Genomic DNA, 22411 nt, shown 5'->3' with positions numbered 1-22411 from the left:
TTCTTTTACCTATTTTCCCCATTTCTCCTCTTCTCCCCACACTCCCCCAAAATGTGAGCACCCATTTCTCAAGAGTCAGGCCACAAACTAATTGCAGTTCTCAAAATACATTTTCTTGCAAGAGGCCAACAATTACATACACTGTCTTGGAGCTTTTATGCAGCCCAAGCAATGAAGAACATATATGTAACTTTCAATTAATATCCAAAGGTGACCTGTTTAGAAAATAACTATATATGTAGTTTTTACTGTATAAAGAAGACTTGAAATGGGGATTAAATATGCATGAATTTGGAAGTGACAAATGTTAAGTTTTCCATGATTTTGCTGGCAGATCTGAGGGATATATGTAGGGTACATCAATACAAAGGGTGACAGCATGGAATTAAATACAAATCATCAATATCTAAAACATCAGTCAGTGAAGTTGAAGGTTTTTAAATCTCTTTTGGTTTTAAACTGACCAAATCCTTTCTTGTCCGCACTGCACAACTTTCAATTTGGCTTTTGTCTTGTCACTACTTCACTAGTTGTCTGTTGATCAGCTTTCATCCTGGATGAGACTTGTATAAAGGAAGGTAGGTACAAGGAAAATACTTTCAACTATACATCAATCAGAAAAAATCATAAAAGGACACAGCACATTACCTAATGTGTAATTATCTGTGCGTCTCAGAACAGTATGGACATGCTTGCATTGGTTAGATTTTTAGAGACATGATGACTAGGGTTGTAAGAGGTTAACCACTTATATGGTAAGCAGGCAGCTTAACTTCCTGCTTATCATGTAACCAGTTACCTGGCCCTGCCGGCCGAAACCCCCAGGTCAGTTGTTACCAGTTTGTAGATGGGTTTTACATCCCATCTGATGTAAGATGACAGAACCTGCAAGTGTAGATGGAGGTGGGCAGCATTGCAAGGAATGTGTGGTTGACCCCTTAAAAGCTTATTCTTTACTTTTGGCTCAAGAATTTCAGAGCAGTATCCATTTGTTGACAGATTTATTCTAGTGATAATGATTAGACCTGCAATTTCCAGAACAAATAATACCTATCTGTCTAAAATAGAAAAGCATGTTTAACTGGCTCCAAAATCACTTTCAAAGTGTATTAGGTCAGATGCCCAGCTTATAGGCCTGCTCTAGGTTTCGTTTCCAGACCTTTATGGTTAGGAGCACTGTGTGTGTCAACCAGTGTACTGTTTTTAGTGTTTGGGGATACCCATGGCAATTAAGGAGATACATATTTTCAACTAGAACTCTGCAGTGTTGTTTCCCTTTATTTTACTACTTAGGTGTGTGTGTTTTGTTTTTTGCCAATTCTGATCCCAGCCCCATTATTCCTGCCACATGAAAAATTCTCTTATCTTTTCCAACTTTTCTTCATTTAATTTCCCTATCTTTCTATTGTAGTAAGGTCTTTGAGCAAAAGACTACATCTTAGTTGTGCAAATGTCAGTACCAGTTGTAGTGCTATGTAACTATTCTCTCCATGTCAATGAGTATTAAAAATATTGTAATTAACATGATTACTGAATGAAAGCTTAACTGTTGATATTAAACAGAAAAACCCACCCAGCATGCTTATTCACAGTTGCCTGAGTCGCAAATACAGATGGGTGGGGCTGTTCATACCCATAGTTTCAAAAAGTGCACTGTTATAAACTACACTATAGAGCTCTACAGTAAGATCTTTCTGATATTGTGCCAGGGCTTGTTCTTTGAGTGTCAGAAGGGAGGGAAGAGAAAAAATAGTTGCTGTTGGATTTTTGGACATCCTCCCAGGAGGTTAGGAGGATGAAGAGCTGCTATACCTTCTCAGACCGACAACTGCTCAGGAGAGAGTTTGAGGAAAATGCAGTTCTCCAAGTTTTACCTCATTTAAAAACTACTTGCTTAAAAATCAGACATAAAAATAGAAAAGTGTCATAGCACACTCAAGGAAAAATTTGCGTACTTTCTCATTTTACCATACAACTATAAAATGTCAGGATGTCCCCAGTTTGAGAAATACTCGATAGATTGTAGGGACATTTCTGGCCAAAGGGAGCTGCCTGATCCCACACCTGCATCCCAGTCCCTTATCCCAGGCTCTGTATCCTGTACCCAACCGTCTCCCTTCCGTCCCAGACCTTGCACCTCCTCCATTAATATGGAAGAATGTGACTCTTGACCACTTATCAAATTCTTGAAGTGCTCTTCTCTTACCATACTTCCCCCCCCTCCCTCCCATTAGATTATTGACCACTCCTTCTCTAGATAATACTTAGACCTGCCGTGAGTGCAAGGGCCTGGACTAGAAGACTATTCAAGGTTCCTTTGAGTCCTATGATGGTGTGAGTTGATGTACCCCTAGAAGACATCTGTATATTCCCAAGATATGCCCTTGGTAGATAACCACAGCTTCCATTTAAAATGAAGAGTACATTCAAATAAAATAAGTAATTACCATAGTGTAATGCTCGACTGTGTAAAACAAGAATAAGGTCCAGAGAGATCCTCAGAGACAGAAAGAGAAGCCTTCAGAAAGGAATAGAGCAGCCTATGTCACAAGAGACTTGGCAAGAAATAGCAAATCTTCTGCTCCCATGGGATGAGTCTTTGCTAGAATTTTTTTACGTGGAGTTAGTTGCTAGTTCACCAAAGGAGTTAGAATGTTTGTAGAGCTGGTGTGGGATACCCACACCTTTGTTCTTTACCAAAGGGTGTTTACCCATGAAAACAGAAGTGAAGAACAAATGTTTAACTCCTGAAACAAATGTGTGGGGAATGTCCCCACTAACCTTTGCTAGTTAATGAACAGATTTGTTCATCAATTGACTCAAAGAGAAATCTACTGAAGATAACCAGAGTTATCTTTTTGTGGCTCACCTCTTCATTACCAAAACCATGTGTTACATAGATAGGCAACCTGCTGTAAAATTCTAGTTAAGACCAGGCACGGGCAGACTTGACTTCAGTGTAGAAAAGGTCAACCTTGTATCCAATATGCTCACCTTCAACTAGAGGTTCTCTGAAAAATAAAAACTTTTTTTTTCTCCAGATAGTATCTTTGGGGCCTTGATGTAGGGATAAGAATGAGGAAAGTGGTGAGACTAGTTTGAGATTCTCTTGACATGTGGGGTGAGAGAGAATGCAAAGAAGATAATGGAAGAAATCATGTAGACATGAGGACAAAAAAGGAAGAGGAATGGCAGTAGTCTTGAATCTTTTGCTTCTTGCCGTCTCATGGAATAGTAAAGATTCCCATCATGTGGATGTTCTGTTTAAGGTCTTGTATCCTGAACCTTGTAGATTAAGGCACTGTGTACTCGGGATTCTAATTCTCATACAAATCTCTCTATATATGAGAGGAGAAGGGGGAGGGAGAGAACACCTTAAAGATTAACAGATGTAAAACTTTTTGTGTTTTGGATGTAAGTTTTCATGGGTGTAAACACAGATGGTTCGTTCCAAATAAATGTTAATCTTTAAGGTGCCCCAGGACGACTTGTATTTGTAGATAAAGACTAACATAGCTATCCATCTGAGACTTGCTAATATAAAGTTAGGCTTCCTACAAAGGACATCTGCTTTAAAACAAGGTAAGCTTATTAGTGATTTTTGTTTTTGTAATTTGACAGTTATGATTTTACATCCGTCATCTCCACAGCAACAAATGATGCCACGAAGGATTATCATTTTGCGGGAAGGCAAAATAAGTGGCAGGAAAATAAAAATCAATTTTCATACATTTCTGTAGAAGAAAAAAGGAAAGAAGATTCTTCCCTCCTCTGCCTGCGTCAGTTGAGCTTTGAAATAATAACAGAGTCCCATTATCACCCATGAGTTATATATATCATAGTTGCAGGCTTTACTACCCCCTATAGACTTTGGGGTCTCTTAGCAGGGTGACATTTTATATAGTTTATTACTAGAACAGGTTTTCTGAAGACACTATTCCCTTGTTTTGGAGAGACGTTCTCTTCCCCCTGTTAGGGTACTATAATGTGTTTACATAATGGAGATCTTTCAAATTACTTGTGCAGAGCTACAAAGATTTCATTCTCAGCTGTCTAGCTGTGGATACGGCAGTGTGCACTTTCCGATTTGCTTTCAGTGACCATACTGTAGCTTCAAATCCCTATACATCTGAGTCTAAAAAAGAGAGTAAGTACAGAGACTGAACTAAGCACTGACAGTTCAAAAGGTGGATTGAGTTATATCAGTTATATTAAGTCACTGATTTTTAATCATGATTTAAATCAGCAAGCACGAAACCTTGATTGAAATAAATTACAAGGCACAAATACAAAAGATTATTTTCCAAACTGATTGATTTGCCTTAGTTGGTAATCATTAAAACACATTGATCTGCTGTTAAATAACACCTATTATACTAAATTTATGCAGCTTAAAGCTTTATTTAGCTTCTTAATGTTTACTTTTTTATTATATTAAAGTGAATAATACATGTCTTATTCACTATATCAGTGTTTCTTAAACTTTTTAAGACTGAAGAACACCAAACAATTTTTTTTATGGGGAACACAGACGATTTTTTTTGTCGAGCACCAAAAAACAAAACAAAACACACCACCGGACCAGGAGGGAGGGCGGGGGGGACTTGGGGCAGGGAGGGTGCAAGAGGGGACTTGGGGGCAGGGTGTCAGAGCAAGCTGGGAATGTGGGGTCTTGACAGGGGGAGGAAAGGGGGGAGGGGTTGGGTGCAGGATCTGGACATGAAGGGGGACACTTACCTGGCTTGGCATCCTGCTGCAGCAGGGAAAGCCTCCAGGGAGCATGCTCTTGTTCCTCCAGGGGGAGATCTCAGTCTCTCTCCCCCACCAACCCATGCAGTGGGGAACCCAGCACAGCTGCAGCACCAGGCCAGGCTTCCCACTGTCAGGACAGGGTGGAGGTGGGGGGGAGGAGAAGAGTAGAAACCCCAACCATCCCCACCAGATTAAACTCTGCCACTTTCGCAGCAGGCTTGGGAGGGGCACGGGGGGAGAGAGCAGCAGCGCATGGGGGCTAGCAGAGCCCAAGTGTGCCCCAGATCGGGGGTGGTGGGGGGGTGTGTGGATCTGGGTTCCCTGAAGGCGGCAGTTTTAAAACGCTGAGGTCTGGGAGGTAGCTCCTCAGCTCCACCCACCCTTCCCCCTTCCAACAGCAGCCACTGTAAAAGCTGCCACCTACACACGTGGAGGACGAGGAGGCTGCGCAGCAGCAGAGGCTCCTGTGGGCTCTGGGGGAGGGGTGACAGCTATAGTGGGAGCTGTCTCCGGGCTCTGCAGGGGGCGGGAGAGCAGAATTTTTTCTATTTTTTCCATGGCACACCTCTGACCGCTTTGCGGCACACTGGTTTAAGAAACACTGCACTACATGATTTTTTTTTTTTTGGTCACTTGCCAGTATTTGGATGGGAATGCAATTGAGCAAACAAAACTAGTAGATCTCACACTCAAACCTAATTTTTTGTATTCATAGATTGAAAGAGGACGACAAGATTTTCCACTTTCTCAACTCCCAATTAGTTTCTTAACTTTGTCTGAGCTAGTCATTGAACAGAACCAGTTGAATAAACAATATTTTCTTAATTTCATTCTCAATTTTCAGGAAAGACTACTTCTGTAAAAAAAAAAAAAAAAAAAAAAAAAAAAAAAAAATTCACATCAGCGAGCTCTTTGGTACTGGGGGCTTAGTTAGTGTTTTCTACCAGTTCAGTGGTTTGATTTCCTTTAAAACTTAAAACCAAACTGATGGTGCTGATTATTATTTTATTTTATTTTATTTTATTTTATTTTATTTAAATTAAATGATTTTAATAATATTGGGCCATCAGGTAACTTGTCAATTTCAAAGTTAGTTGAAAAATCTTTTTTTTAAATGAGTATATAAATAAAAAAGGGCTTAAGTAAGATTGGAGGAAAAAAGTATCTCTTAATCTACCCTTGTTTAAAAGGAATTAAAACATTAAGGAATGAAGGTAGCATCTTAGTTTCTCCTTATGAGAGACCATTATTGAAAAGTAACTGGCAACAGGGTTATAAAATTATTGAAAACAGAGCTACAACTAACTTAAGAGATTCATGGGCAAATACACCCGGCCTTACGGCTGCCATTAGTACAAGATAGTCTAAAAAAAGTATACCATAATTGAGAAACCACGTTCTGTGCTGATTTTTTTTCTCGCATTGGAATAAGGAAGGATGGAAGTGTATGGTGTCCAAAAGATAAATTTGAGGGAAACTCAATCTGCTGCTATTGGAAAACCTGGGATAATGCTGCCCTTAATGAGGGACTTTTTACACACTTACACTTGTATTGAACTATGTTTTGGTATATGATGCATTTGACACAGTTCTTTAAGTTTAATCAAGACTATATTCCAGGGCATGCCAGGACACTCATTCCCCCACATTCTCTTAGACTATGTCTATACTACAAGGTTTTTGTGCAAAAACTGGCAGTGTGTCCACACCTCAAGTATGTTTTTGCGCAAGAAAATCAACAGAACAGAGGGCTTTTGCTGGTAGAGTTATTCCTCTCCCTATGAGGAATAACTCCTTTTTGCACTACAGCTCTTGCACAAAAAGGCAAGTGTGGATGCTCCAAAGTGGTTTTTGCACAAGAAACCCCTATCGGAAAAAACACACATGCTCTGATGGCCATTCTGTGAATGGCAATCTGAGTTGTTGTTTTTTTTTTTTTTGCGCAAGTGTCTATGCAGTGTGGATGCTTTCTTGTGCAAAAGCACATCACTTCTGTGATGCGTTTTGAGGTCTGACTGTGCTTTTACACAAGCAGTTTTTGCCCAAGAACTCTTCTGCAAAAGGCTCCTTGCGCGGAAACCCTGCACTGTAGACAAAGCCTCAGACACTCGAGGTCTCTAGCTGAAACATTTAGGTGGTGGTGGGGGGGGGGGGGGGTTGTAGTACAGCTAAGGGGCAACAGGGAGGGCTTAGGCCAGTGGTCACCAGCCAATTGGTTGTGATTGACTGGTTGATCCTGGAAGTCTCCCACTTGATTGTGATCTTTGGTGGTGGAGAGAAGCTGCCACTGAGGCAGGCTCCCTGCTTGCCCCAGCCTCGTGCTGCTAGCCCATCCCCAGAAGTGACCAGTATGGCTCTGCAGTCCTGTGTTTGTGTGTGGGGGGGGGGGAAGTCAGGAGGGGTGGAAGTCTCAGTACACTGTTCCTGCCTGGCGCCCCCCCTCCCCCCCAAAATACCCAACCTCATTAGCCAGAAATGGGAAACTGGCCAATGGGAGCTGAATGGGGACCAGCAGAGGGGAGGCAGGACATAGAAGCACATTTCCCTTCCCCGGTCCCTGTGGCCACAGGGGCATGTTGGCACCTTCTAGGAGTAGTGTGGGCCTAGAGCAGGTAAGCAGTCTGCCTTAGCCATGCTGTGCTGCCATTGGTTAAGTGCTAACTGGCAGGAGACCACATCCCAACCCCAAGCTCCCTACACCCCTTCCTGAGCCCCCTCCCAAAGCCCTGCCTTCCCCCCCCACTCCTGAGCCAATACCCCCACCACCTGCTGCATCCCAACACTGCCCCACTCTGGAGCCCCTCCTACATTGAACTCTTTTTTTAGAGCTTGCACCTGTCACCCCCTGCTGTACCGCAGCCCTCTGTCCCTGGCTCAGCCTGAAGTCCCAGCCCAAAGCCCACACTGCTTCCTGAATCCCAATCTCCTGCTCCCGTCTGGTGAGAGTGAGTGGAGGGGGAGGAGAGAAAGAGAATGGAGTGAGTTGGACAGGGCTTCAGGGAAGGGTGAGGCCTCGAGGCAGGGTAGATCTTGGGTTACCCTTAAAGAAGAAACATGTCTGAGGCAGTTCACATTTTGCAGTGTGTACTCTGTCCTCATGACCTGAGAGAGGTTCTGAATTACAGGAATTAGGTAAATTTAGATAAAACTTGTATTCCCACTCGCAACTAAGTTCAGTTTGTTTTCTAGGAAAGTAATGCCACTTCCTCCAAATTTAGGGTAGGTGTGTGTCTTGATTTATAACTTACACAAAATATATTTACAAACTGTATAACCTCAGAGGGCATGTTGCACATCTTTGACCTTGCATTCTCTAATAGAAACACATAGCACTATGTATGTAAAACATAAAAAAATCAAACACAGCATTACAATACTCATGCACTTCTTCCCCTAGGGAAAGGATATGCAAATGAATACCATGCAATAGATATTATTTACATCACATAATATGCTACTAGAAAGTGCTCAGACACTGTACTGATGAGGGCAGCATAAGAACTTACATAGAATAAGTATTTCATATGCTTCTATATGTGCATATTCTCTTGCCTCCTCTCCCCCTCACCGTCTCAATTTGATTAATGTGCTTTTTTTCTTGGGGAAATCTAGATAATATATATTTGTTCATTGCCTGTATTTCTAGGGTTCATGTAGAGGGGATAGAATTTCAACTAGCACAAAAGAAGGTGGCAGAAAACCTTGTGGCTGTGGGGAGGGAGTGATAGTTTTTGAGGTTAAATCTGACAATAACACAACATAACTGTTTTTTCTACTCATCTTGAGTTTCAAAGGGGTAGTATAGAATGGTGACCACAGACATAATCGCATTAAGATCCTGGTTTAGGCTTCTGCCTGTGTGGTGAAACGGTCTGGACTAGTTTTGCTCTTTGGTAAGGGCTGTGTTGGTTTGTGGCTTGGGAGAGAGTTCTGCAAATTCTGCTAGCACTATGGCTTGACTGCAGTAGGACAAATCCAATATAAAAGTCTGTATTTACCCTATTCTAGGCTGCTGAGTATACTTCATCTTTTGAGAGTCTGTAACCTGGTGTCAGCCCAGTAAGGTAACTTCTGAATATGCCTGTTCATTGCTTTTCCCCATCCATACCCTGATTCTAGACTGCTGCTCAAAGCAAGGAGACACAAGCTATAGCTGCACATAAGACTAGAAGGATCTGTAGGACTAAGACATTTTTGGTGCTGGGCTGTAGCTCACCTTATAGGAAGAGCTGGTATGCACTACACATCTGACTTTTGCACCAAGCTCTGAAAATATTTTTTGAAGAAGCCTGCTCACAATCATAGGAACTACAAGAAGTGTGTAAAGGTGTAGGAGGGGCATGTATCTGTTATATTGTATTGTCTTATATGACTATATTCATGTACTGTGCATATATAACAAGGCAGATATTTCCCAAAGTGGTAGTCTCGCCTCACTTGTTCCAACTAAATTCCTTTATGCAGCATAGATAAGGAACACACATAACACAAATCACCTTAATATCTAGGCACTAGGCCTTGTAAATAAGGGGCACGAGACCTAGATCTTCTGGGGCTCAGCCACTTGCCTAGAAACGAAGTATGCTTCAGTTTCAAGTGATTGGGCCTCAGAATGAAAAAGCAGAGATTCCTCCTCCCCCTTTTTAAAACATCTTATGCCCTTTATTTTCTTGTCCAGTGACAGGATATGAAGGTAATTGATGCTTTGTACTTACCTTATATCAAATTGAATAGAGGATCTGAGAAGAACGAGTGGAGAGACTAGCACTGAGGAAATCACCACCATGTTATGTATGTACAAGTGAGAGAAAATACCAGTTTGGGAGAGCTTCCTGTAGTGTTGTTATAACAGAGGAGAAGTGGAACTGCTTGCTTCTACTTGTGTGACAGGGAAGCAGAACAAAGAACTTACTCATAAAATGGCATGAAGTAATTCAGATGTTTTCTATTGTCAAGAACTAGGAAAAGGGGAGTGATGGAAGAAGCGAGGAAGAAAATAGATATGGGTGTGTTGGAGAGAACGCAGAAGAGCAGTGTGGGATTTGGATAGGAATAAGATGACCGATACCATAGGACTTCTTTAAGAGAACACTTAGTTCACAGCAAGATGGGGCAAGAATCTTCCCCTCACTAGTATACTGTGCACTACATGTTCACTTAGACAAATTCTTAAAAACTGAATGCAATCACTGTGTTGAGAGGACAATGGGCTGGTGGCAAGGATTGCAAATGTGAGCATCGGGAGTCCTTGTTTAAATTCCCCAATCTGCTGTAGGCTTCCTTTGTGACCTTGGTGAAGTGACTTCAGGCCCAGACCCCACAGCATTACCTAGGTGTTCCTCCACCACTCAGCACCTAACCAATCGGTGCCCTCCCATCCCATGGAATTCTCTGCCCTAAGCTAAGTGCTCACACTCCCTAAAACATCTATCAGGAGAGAGAGGTCCAAGATAGAAATCCTCAGACATCAACAAGCTGATGGGAAGCTACCTAAGTTAGCCAGCAGAGAAATGCTGGAAAGGGGGAAGAGGCTTAGTTCCTGGCTGACAGGCGGGGAAAAAAATGCTTCCTTGTAGAGTCAGTCATGGACTCTCTCCAGCAGTGAGGTCAGGTGTTCAGGTAGCTGGCAGCTAAAACCATTTGGACAAAACAGACATACTTAACAGCTTTTATAATGAATCTTCACAATAGCTACTCTGCCATCAGGGCTTAGGACACCCACTGTTTGTCTGGGAGACCCAGGCCTGATTTGGAGCAAGGACTTGAACCCAGCTCTCGCACATCCCAGGGGAAGACCTGTCTTGGGTGGATGCTGCACACATGACACTGGGGATGTCGGCCTCCTCTGACCTTACTTTTACAGGGTCTGACAGGGCCTAGCCATACTGAAAGCATGCCTACAGTACTGGGCCATGCTAAAGGAAGAGGTGCTTACCTTGCTGAGTTTCAGAATCTTGCTTCAGGATTTGACTTGAGTTATTGCTCCAAATAGCTTGTTAGCTGTGGGATCGTGTCAGGGTTTACATTGCTTTTGGAGTAGGGTTGCCAACTCTGACTGAAGCTATTCCGGGAGATTTTTTCCCCCAGCATGATGTAATGTCATTTTCTTAAAATATCCTATTAAAATCTCTAGGATTGCTTTCAATAGTCACAGGCAGATTGATGCTGATTCCAGGAGACACTCAGCCAGTCCTGGAGGGTTGGCCAGCCCTGTTACTAAATGCCAGTCAGTGGAAACTTTAGGGACTTATGTGCCTTCAGCATTAGGTGGTAGCTCTGAATTGGCTTTGAAATTGTAGTGTCTAAGGACCCTTGCCAGTATTGGCCCAGATCTTGCCTGTATCTTAGCCTCCTGAATTTGAAACTAACAGTATTTCCCTATTTCCCAGGATGTAGCAAGGATAAATACAGTAGAGTGTAAGATTCTGAGTATGGTGGGAGACACATGTACCTAAAATATAGACATAGGAGCCCCATGCTAGCTCAATCTATCTGGGCAAGTACAATCATATGCTAATGCCACACACCTCTGCAGACTTATAAAGAAGTTTGATGTGGTAGCCTTAAGTAAAATATTAGTGATTTGAATCATTAGAACCTCTGTGTTTAATAGATATGAATAATATAGGCTTAAATAGCTCCTTTCATAGAAAAGGATTCTAAATTCTGCAGTCCTGAGAAATGTGGCCCGTTGAAGTTACACTCTGGTAAATTTTGTGGAATGTGGCCGTATGCATACATACAATATATCTTGTATACAGGGATCACTTTATCCTTTACATAAATGTAATTGCCTCTGAATTTGAAATTTGCCATCCTGTTTTGGAAGCATACAATGTACTTTGTAGCACTTGAAGAGTGCAATAATACTGTAAATTTAAGACTAAAGGGACTTTAAATAGTCCATGGGTATTTAGATGCTTTACCTTGTACATCTGTACAAAAACATCTTTTGATCTAAATAGAGTAGATGAGTTAAAAGAGGAAGTATAATTTCACAGAGGGAGAACTGATGTACAGAGATTAAGTTTTTCCACAATACCACAGGAAACTGACAATTAGGAATTGAACCTAGATTCACTGGATTCCAAGTCATATGCTGTCAACAAACTATCTTCTTTAATAACTAGAGGTGGACTTTGACAACACCCTTGTTGGGATATGTAAAAAGTAATAGGGGGTGAGATAGTGGTAAGGGGTCTGCTACAGCTGGCATTGCCCTTTAAACATGTTTTTCCTGTTTGTTTTGGCAGCCTTGAAAGATGGTTGCACTGAACAGAGTCTTATTTTGTCTTAGATCTTGCTCTGTAAAAACACTTTCAGGGTCAGAGTTCTTGCCCCCCCACCCTATCAGCTGTTCATTAAGACAGTATGTAATGCTGATTTAACTAAAAACCAGTGAACAACTGGGGCAGGTATAATTGTATTCATCACCTGCTTATTAATATTTATTGTATGGGAGTTAACGTTACGAAATAAGATTTTAGGGAAAGTAGTGATAGATGTGTAAATTAATATATTACAGTAGATAAAAGGATGTAATTGCCAAATTGTTGCCACTTAGAACATTGAGTTGGGGGGTCAAGGTTAATGTACATGGGCAACAAAGCAGTTCTGTTTACCCCCCATCAGCTCCTGGGTTGCCTTTTTCTTCTCTAACAACTCATATTCCAAAACAGAGGACTAGTGAAATATCACCCTCTGATATTATGATTGAGTTTTTCAATACTTGGTCTTTTGGCTTGTTTTTGAAGGTGAGGGGAAATTGGACAGAAGATTTGAGGAAATAAATGCTGTTTGATACAGCTTTCAAATGAACTGAATTGTTCTTTTGTCAATATTAAAAGGATTTGGGGGAGGGCAGAGGTAATTGTAAGAAAGTAGTTCTAGATGAATTGGAGATTATTTTAAAATCAATACTGTGGTCAGTTATCACAATACAATTGCTTTTGCATGGATCATTGCAATCCTTCCCTCCTGCTGAAACCGGAAGCAGCTCTTGCTCTGCAAGTAATGATAGTAATTGGTGGTAAGACAGACCTGTTACTCATCCTTATCTGAGCACAATTCTTATGGCAGGTGTCTAGATTTTAATTAAGTGCTAATGAGCATACCTAGTGGACCATGATACTGCTACCAACTTCTTCAGTTTTATGGCTTACTATTGTAAGCTCTTAAAAAGAGAGAGAACAGGCTTTAGTGTATTTGAAGTGACAGGTGATTATACGCATAATACAATTGTTACTATCCTATAAAGTGGTGAATACCTACTTTGTAAATGTCTCCCGACTGTTGCTATTATCCATTTTCCTGCTCCCTCTTTTCATTTTTCCCCATTTACAGACAACCTAGCCTCTCTGTGCAAGAGGACTAAGATACTTTAGTAACTGAGATGTTTGTTTTTTTTAAATGATGTAGAGTATGAGCACTTTGGGGCTGCAAGTGTCTTCAGCTGTGATTCATATAACACTAACAGTTCTATGTCAGGCTGGGACGTAAATAAAGTTTAAAATTGTTGCTCAATTCAAATTATCCCCACACAAGTGCAACAGCTCCAGTGATGCAAGAGACCAGATTGAGTCTCTTATTTTATAGCAATTATCAATTACTATTCATTCTGCAGATACAGTTATATTACCAGGAGTCCTTACAAATAGGCCAAAGATTGTCCCTCTCCTAGTTGCTGACACAACACTGACCAAGAAGAGTAGTTCTGTAAAGGATCATGGAGTATTCTTCCCCTGTCTGTACTGTAGGAATTTCCCCCTGCTGTTGCTGCTTTGACGGTTTGGTGAAAGCACTTCAGAATACAGCATGTGAAATGAGTGATTAACGTATTCCTTCTTAGACCACACTTTCCTTGATTTCCCAAAAAATTGCATGCCTTGTGCCATTGTGAACAGAGGCAAGAATAGATGACTGATAGAAAACAAATTCAATTTGGTTAATATTGTGATGTTCTGAAGTGCCTTCACCAAACCTTTACAGATACTGAAATAGCTGACCGAAGAGGGTGCTGGGTATATTTGTAGAAGTTAGGTTTTGACCCAAGCACTTTAGGTGGTCTATGCTAAAGAATGCAGGTATCTACAACAAGAGACCCAAGAATGTTCATAACATTCCACAGGCATTCCAAACATTGCTACAGCTCCATCAGCTCCAATAACAGAGTCCAATGCTAATGTCGTCATTCTGTTTGAACTAACTCTTGGAGAACAGTTTGTGGTCTGGAAGCCTCACTGTTTCAGTATAGTTCCTGGTATAGTTCCACAACATTCTTCTCAGTGATAGCTCTGATCACTCAAGAGCTGTTGAGATAATCCTTGGCTCTGCTTTCCTTCCCTGTCACGTGATACTCCAACCCCAGGATATATTACAGAGGAAGAAACAAACAGCTTTTTTTAAACCACGCTTTTATTGCAACCTTCCTCCTCTCCTCCCCCCCCCCCCCCCCACACACACTTCATGTGTAGAAGCTCAGAGATTGAGGGGCTGATGTGCGTATCCTCTGCCATTGGTGTGGATTGTGTGGAGATGTAGTAAGGCATAACTTTTCCCTTTCCACAATATTTGCAAAGCAGTTCTTTTTGAAATAATAATTGGGCCAAATAATATGAACAGGTGTAAACTTTTCTTATACTAACCTTGCATATAATATTGCAAAGATCTGAGAAATGTAACTGCTTTACATGTGAACACAAAAAATAAAAATAAATGTATTAAGTTTGCAAAGTCCAGCACACTCAGTAACTTACGCAACATTAGTTTGGTCTCCTTGTGCATGTGCATTATGATGCAATCTTTAATTACATAATCACATGCTGTTTTTTCCGCAGGAAGTCCACAGAAATAATTGATCACTTAATGAGCAGCTATTCAGTATTTTGTTTTGTTGTAATTGATCATGCCCTATTTAGTGCATGTTATTCCAACCCTGCTCTGAACACAGACTTACTAAATTTACTCTTGGGCTTTTCTATGATGTTCCATGTTGGGTTTTCAACTGCATCACTAACATTAAGCATCTTATTTTTCACAACATCCTGACGAGGCTGTTTTAGATGGGGAACTGAGCAGTGGAGACATTAAGGTCAAAAGTGTCTACTAATTGAGTGCTCATTTTGGGATGCATATTCAGCATGATATGGCACTTTGTTCAAAGTACAGTTCCCATTAACATCAGTTGCGAGTGTTCTGCATTATTGCAAATAAAACTCTGTGGTCTCAAGTTACACATTCAAATAATGAGGAGCACAGTTAGTGAACACCTGTTTGCTTTAAATGAACTAACTAATATCACCTCAGATCTCTGTGGCAAGAGCAGGGATAGAATTCAGTTCTCCAGCAAGATGTTCATCTGCCTGAACCAGGAGGCTGCCCTTTGTTTTCCTGCATTCTTCTGTTTCATTACAACATGTGCACCAACTGAGGTGTAGGTCCTACAAGTAACAGGCTCCTTCACTACTCAGCCCTGTTTTGATGCTAGAGCAGGTCCATCCTATGTAGTGAATGAAACATGGGTCCTGTAGAGGGGGGACAGAGTATGTAATCCTATAATTAAATACTGTATCACAATGCATTCATGCAATTAAAGTTGCACAAGGATCCTTAATTTTGGCTTTTCTAACTTTTGAGTGCTTGACTTTGCAAACTTGTTGTTCTCTTGTTGTAGTTGTGTGTATAATTTCTTAGACTTTTAAAAAAGCCCAGTTCCATCATGTGGCAGCATAGTGAGACTGTGTTGAAACATTTAGATCTACAACATAGTCCTCTGCCACTTGAGCTTATGGCATAACTCATAGCACAAGTGGGCTGTCACCTAATCTGAGGCCCAGCACTGGGGGGGAATGAAGCACACTTGATCAATGAGATTTGATAGATGTTTGAAGACTACAGAGGAACATTAAGACACAGGAATCTTAGGTTCCACTCCAGGCTCTGGAGGGGTGTGTCTGTAGAGGTCTCAGATACTTCTGTCACGCTTACTGCCAACCCCGACTCCCTTCTGCTCCTCCAGCCTTTCTCAGTTTCAGTACTGTCTCCATACTCCTTGCCATTTTCTCCTCCACCTTCTCTGCCCCTATAGATTCTTGGCCTAGTCTGCTAACCAGTACGAGTCTCCACACATTGGGCCTTTGATGCCAGATCTACTTTCCTTGGCTAGTCAGTTATATTCCATCCGTTTCCTGTTTCTCTCCCTCACCTAATGGCTCCTTGTCCCAGTCTGTACCCTCTATGATGCAACCCTGCCCCACAGTCCGATACCTGTTTTCTTTGCACTCAGATGAAGCTACCATCTTTCCACACTGCATTGGTGCTAGTGCAGGAAGAACTGACAGCACAGGAAAGACAAGTCTCCTAGCTCTTAGTTTCTGAGCCCTGGGCCATAGCTAGGAGCAGCAGTTGCAGGAAAATCCCTGCTTATCTCCTGCTCCACTTCCGCATACGTGGAATAGAGCATGCCCTTTGCAAGTGAAATCTTTGTATAAACTAGCCGCCAAATTCCAACAACTGTACATGTAGAAATTTTGAGAGATTTGCATGGGGGTAGCAAAAGGCACATCTTTGACATGAAGGAAAGCCCCTGCCATATTTAAAATCACTACTTTGGAATAGGAGAGCTCGATGAACTAACTGAAGGAATTTTTTAATCTGGGCAAAACATCTTATTTCCCCTCATCTTATTCTTAAAAATGGCAGAACTGTTTTTTCAGAAATTCGCCCGGTAAATTTCAGCTTGAGGCATTCCTCCAGCCTGGGAAATTTTATTCTGAAAGGTTAAAATTTTGGTTCACTTATAAGCAGGGCTCGCCAAGCCGCGGCGAGCCCCGCTCGCCGGCTGCGCTATCTGGCGTTCTGCCCATGTGCAGATTGCCTGAACCCAGCTCTTCCGGGATGTAACTTACTTGCCACGGGCGAGTAGATTACATAGATTGTTAAGCCCTGCTTATAAGTAACCTAACAAAGTCTTATCATAGGAAGTGTTAGGCAACTTTAAATGTGGACAGTGGTGCCAGCTCTTCTGCACATGAAATTGAGAGAGGTGTCCTGATCCATAAGTGCCATAATGCTTGAGGGAGTGCTGTATTTGAATATCTTTATGCTAATACTTGAGCTGATTTATATTAGCTAGAGTTCTTAGATGGTAGACACTGAAATGGGTAAGAAACAAAGGTTCTGTAAAAGTGCAGTTGTACAGTTTAAGCAAGAGAATGCAACCTTGTAGGTTGTCTTTTTGGTAGACTTTTTTTCTTAAAAATTGGCCCACCCTTTCAGAGATGGTGAGAGTGCTGCTGTAGATAGGGCAAATGTATTTTAACTGCATTTGTTAGGTTTATTCAGATCAGGAATAGGTGATATAAAGGATGTTGGGTTGGAGAAGAGAGGAAGATAGGGTAAAAACAGGAAGTATTGATTATGAATGGCTAACAAACACTTTTCTTCTCTTTTCTTCCTCAACTATGTGCTTCATATACTTCCTCCTGGGAATAACAATACCATCCATAACAGCAGCAACAGTTGCAAGCTCAGCATCTGTCCCATGGCCATGGACCTCCAGTGCCTCTTACACCACACCCATCAGGACTTCAACCTCCTGGAATTCCTCCACTTGGAAGCAGTGCTGGCCTTCTTGCCCTCTCTAGTGCTTTGGGTGGGCAGTCTCACTTGGCAATAAAAGATGACAAGAAGCATCATGATGCAGAACACCACAGAGGTGAGAGGCATGGCAAGCCTGATTAGGACATTGTCAAATTCGCACATTGCTGCAAATTGTGTGCATCTCTAAAGAAATCGAATTATATAGAATGAAAACGAGAACAAACTGTTGTAATTTTTTTTTTAAGTGTCTGCATTTCTACCACTGAAGCAAAACTAAGCTCGGAAGTTTTCAGTATTTGAAATAGGCGATCCATTAGGTGTCTCCTGCTTTATAGATTGCAGGGCATTTTGACATCCTGGGGAATTCTTAGTGTAACACCAGTGCCTGCACAATATTGTGGATAATTGTTAAACTGCATAATTGGGTAAACTTTTCAAAGAAACTAATGTTGTTAAATGGGTGGGGAGAAGGGAAGAGGGGAATGAGAATTAAATTTTGAAGTGAATGTGTTAAATGAAAGGGTTAGATAACTGTATCTGTTACTTTAGTTTCATAGGCTTAAGTTCTAGTACACATTTAAATATTGGGCAAAATTGCACTTGACTAATTTTTGAAAAAATAATTTATTCTGTCATGAAATAAAAAAAAAACCTAGGCTTTGTGTATGTTTAAACTGTAAATCTATCATGTTTACAAAATACTGTAATTTTCAGGAAATCACTGTATTAGGAATGTGCAATGACTTATATAAATAAAAGCCATTTTAAAACTGTTCGGGGCTTGTGTTCTAATTTTTCCCCCCTTTTTTTATTTCTGTTCTTGCCTCTGTGTCTGAACGGGCATGTCTGTGCATTTCTTGGTTACTACGGGAGCAGACAGAGAGCCGGGCACAGTAAGTACCACTACTTCTGTTGACATTAAAATGTTTCTGCTTCTACAGTACTTGATAAACAAAAATTGCGCGGTTTTTTCCTCTGTAGGTTTCCTTGCTCTCCCTCCTATTTAGTCATAGTTCCTGCATGTTTTTTAAAAAAAAATTTCTTCAAAGTTGGAATTAACAGTTTTTGTTTATTACCTTAATGCAGTGGCATCATTCATGTCAGTACAGTTGTGGAAATGGTTAAAGAGAACAATTATCAAAAGCACTGATGGGACTGAGGAGCACAAGTCCCATTACATTACAGTGGGATTTATGTTCCTAAATATATTTGGCACTGTTGAGAACCTAACTCCAAAAAACGGATTCCCCCCCTGCCCCCCCACTTTTTTCTTGGCCCTGTGTAACCTACTTTGCTAAAAATATTCTGCAAATAAGAAAAATGTGACAATTTGAAAAATATGCAGTATATTTAAAAGCATATGCAAAGGACACTTAAGATATGTTGACTTTGGTGCACAGAATGACAACGTTACAGAATGCAGACTGTTGTACAAACTAAGTACATACAGTATCACTCTGATCTGTTGTGTGGGGCTGGCATAAAAGCCTTTTTAGTACATTGTGTGGGTTGCAGTGTCATTTTCTTAATTATAATTAAACTCCTGCAGTCAACTAAAACAGCTCCTCCACAGTCGCAACCTGCCATCATATGTCAAATCCATGTTTCCTTGAGTGTTACTCAGCTGTGGGTGTGATATATCTAACATTCTGGGGTCTCATTTAGGATCATGCAAACAATGTGAGATTTCAAGGCCCTGGAGAATGCACAATAAATATAAAGAAAATTGAATGCTCGTTGTCCTCCTTGCTGTTTAAGTAGATCACCTAGTATTGGATGCAAGTTGATACAATAAAGGGTTTACCATTCTTTCTGTCCTGGTTCAGCAAAATGCTCAAATGGGTTTACATGTTTTGCTGAATACAGATGAACTTAAGCATGTGACTTACACATAAAACACGTTGCTATTTTGGCATTTCTTGGCAAACAGAAGTTTGCATTCCTTTTTTTTATTAAAGTATTTAAAATCTATGGGATATTATCCAAATTCAGATTTCAAATTTATTTGACTGAACTTTGTTTGGTTTGAATTTTGTTCCTCAGTTGGTCACATCTTTAATGTAATTTTGAAATGGATTTTATATTTAAATACTTTTTTAAGGCTAATATTCAAGTAGTCATAGTAACATAAGTCATATCCACATGACTGTAGATCTTATTATATGTAGTTTTTCCTAACCTAGTACTATATTCTTATGCAGATTACTATTTAAATCAGACATTTGGTAACCTACATATTTAATTCAGTGAGGCTTTGCATATTAAATGCCTGTGGTAGTGTTGCCAATACTGCTGTCAGAAAGATGCTCTGATCCAAGACACTAGACACCATGTTGTTGTTTATCTAAAGTGCTGCAATATTGCTTCAGTGTTATTTCCGGTAAAGATAACTGTGAGCTTCCAGTGCAATCAATGTATGTTGATTACTCTAAATTGCAAGATAAAAATATTTACATGGCAAGCTTTTAATGCTCATCTGTGAGGTATTAATACATTCAAGCCTCCTTAATCCGGCAAACCTAAGAAATAGGGTATGCCGGATTAAGGAATTTTTTGGACCATGAAGGATGCTAAAGTGGGTTCTGGGAAGGAGGGAGAAGGAGGGGAATGAGGTGGGGTATTTTACTAACACGGTTAAGATACTATTTGTATCCACTACACGATTAGTCGATAAGGGACGGTGCTCTGTCCTGACTTGCACTGCTCCAGGAGCTACCCATGCTGCGGCTCTGCAGTTTAAATGTAGCAGGAGCTGGGCATGCAGGCAGCCCGACTCTTACTATATGTAAAATGCAGAGCTGCAGCAGTCCTGGACCAGCACAAGCCAGGACTGAGCCGGCATGTGCCGGGTCCAGCAGCCTCTGTCCATGGCCAGCCCCAGCTGCTGGAGCAGCCTCTGTCCATGGCCAGCACAGGTGCTGTGAACAGAGGATGCTACCAGAGCAGTCTCTGCCTGCAGACAGCTTGGGCCGCCATGGGCAGAGGCTGCTTTGCAGGAGCCCCCCCTACTCTCTCCTCTCACGCCCCACTGCATTTGATACAGAGGCAGCAATGGAGAGCGGAGGGAGAGGGAGTGAGTAACTGACTGCTTGCTTACATCCCTAGTATTTACCAGGTTCCTGTTCTTGGGGGCCCATTTGGCTCGGTACCCTACCATCCTGCCTGGACTCCATCCCCTGCCTCCATGGTAGTGACATGGCAAAGGCCTCCAGACCAGCACTTGACTACACTGCCCTTCCCCCAGCTGGGGGTGGAGGGGAATGGGGAGTGGCAGGGCTCAGTGCCACTTCTCCTCCCCCCCCCCCCCACCCCCCCTCCGCTAGGGTCCGAACCATGGATATCCCAGATCAGGGACCCCTGGAGCACTGAATTTCTATTGTAAACTTAAAATAGAAATTTGTTTCCTGAGGCTCTTTTTGGGGCGGGAAATGTGCCCTCAGACAATACATGCAGTTAGAGTTTAGAACTGTATAGTTTGAAACACACGAGACAGTGAAAGCTGGGAATAACATACTACGGATGCAAAGGTGCATTAAGCAAATGTATTGTATTTCTGGATGGTCATATGTGAACATTGATGTAGAAGTTGCCACTGTACATACTACCATTGCATCTGGGTGTCTGGACTACCAAAACTTGATTTTTCTTCCTTAAATCTCACTCTTTGTATCCTAAAAATCCTGAGATTATTTTAAGTGCAAATTGTCTGCTAGATTTTATTTTTCAAAAAATTCTTTAGTGCACAATTTCTGATGATGGTAACAACTTTTTTTTTAAACAGCATCTTTTAAGACTGGCCAGTTTTGAAGTCAGAAGTGTGCACTTGTAACCTCACCCAAGTTTCTGCTGATCTCAGCTGCCCAAAACTGAGCCATCTTAATAGTTTAGTGTGGCAATGCAAACTATTGTGACTAGTATGAGCTACAGCTAATAAAACTGACCAGTCATTAGGTTAACTTAATTTCTGCAACTGAAGTTTAATAAGGGCTTTACAAGGCAAGCAAGCTTTGTCCACAGTTTTCTTTGTCAGGTAGAATGGAAACATCTCTGACTCATTTGAGGTTTTCATTTATCACTTGTGCTCTCACTGGTCTAGCAGTCTATTCACACAACATAGAAATGCAAGTGTCTTCAAGTACTGTATTGTATCAACAGTAATTCGTAGATAGTGGAGTTATAACCTTTTTATGGTAACATGAATCCCAAAACCTTCAGACAAGAATTCTGACTGTTTTTAGAAGACTTAGGAGGTATCTTTGTTTAAAAGTAGTTAGTTCTTGCCTTGAGTACTGTTTATGAAAACAGCATTATTGTTTATCAAACAGCCATTTTGTTTTTACAATGAATAGAAAATTCTCTTGCATTTCCTGTCCTCCACTAAACCATCCCCCAAACCAACAAAAATACCTTTAAGACCATATGCTAAAAATTTCTTTGGGTTTTTTATTCTCCTTTTCGGGGGAGGTGATTATGGTGGACATGTTTTATGTAAATAATTTAAAATTAAATTTTGAATAAATAATAATTTGAAAGTGTAGTATGGATTTGTATACTAGGTAATGGAACAATGTATTTTTTCATATCTCTGCCAAGAAAATAGTACCTTTCCCAGAGCTTGTAACAGGGAAGCTTACATGCTTCCTTTAACCATATGTTAGCCTTCTCTTTATTTATTTATTTTTAATGGCCGTGTTACTTATAACAAGAGGCCCAGTCCCAATTCTAACCTTACCAATTAACCCTTTAAATCTCTAATGCAAAACATCAGTTAACTCTAACCAGAGTTATATGCGTGCAAGAGCTGGGGAATATTGTGTTGCAGTCCAGTGTGAAACTAACTAGAAACAACATGTGGTGATAGCTAGCAATAAAGGTTACAAAAGAGAAGAGGAAGAGAGGGGGGTGGAGCATAAATATTTATGGATAATTCCTGACCCTCATTTTGACAGGCATTAGCTAGAAAATACTGAATTCAACAGAAGCCTTATTTAATCTATTGTTAACGTCTTCTGATTATTAAAGCATAGAGGAAAGCAATTTAGAACTTCTCACTGTGCTC

The 22411-nt window shown here is 41.0% G+C and overlaps 1 protein-coding gene across 3 annotated transcripts in view; it reads left to right on the top strand.

Annotated features, from left to right (window-relative positions):
* Positions 1-22411, top strand: part of LOC102460431 (TLE family member 1, transcriptional corepressor) — an 89100-nt gene that overhangs the window by 28446 nt on the left and 38243 nt on the right. For all 3 annotated transcript variants that reach the window (XM_075931753.2, XM_075931752.2, XM_075931755.2), the window contains 2 exons: positions 17263-17467; positions 18229-18245. In XM_075931753.2, coding sequence (XP_075787868.1) covers positions 17263-17467; positions 18229-18245 — 222 coding nt within the window. The remainder of the gene's footprint in view (positions 1-17262; positions 17468-18228; positions 18246-22411) is intronic.

Source organism: Pelodiscus sinensis, chromosome 6 (genome assembly GCF_052426305.1).
Source record: "Pelodiscus sinensis isolate ZL-2025 chromosome 6, ASM5242630v1, whole genome shotgun sequence".
In the NCBI taxonomy this organism is placed as follows: domain Eukaryota; kingdom Metazoa; phylum Chordata; order Testudines; family Trionychidae; genus Pelodiscus; species Pelodiscus sinensis.
Note: the sequence above shows the minus strand (reverse complement) of the source record. Positions and strands in the feature narration are given on the sequence as shown.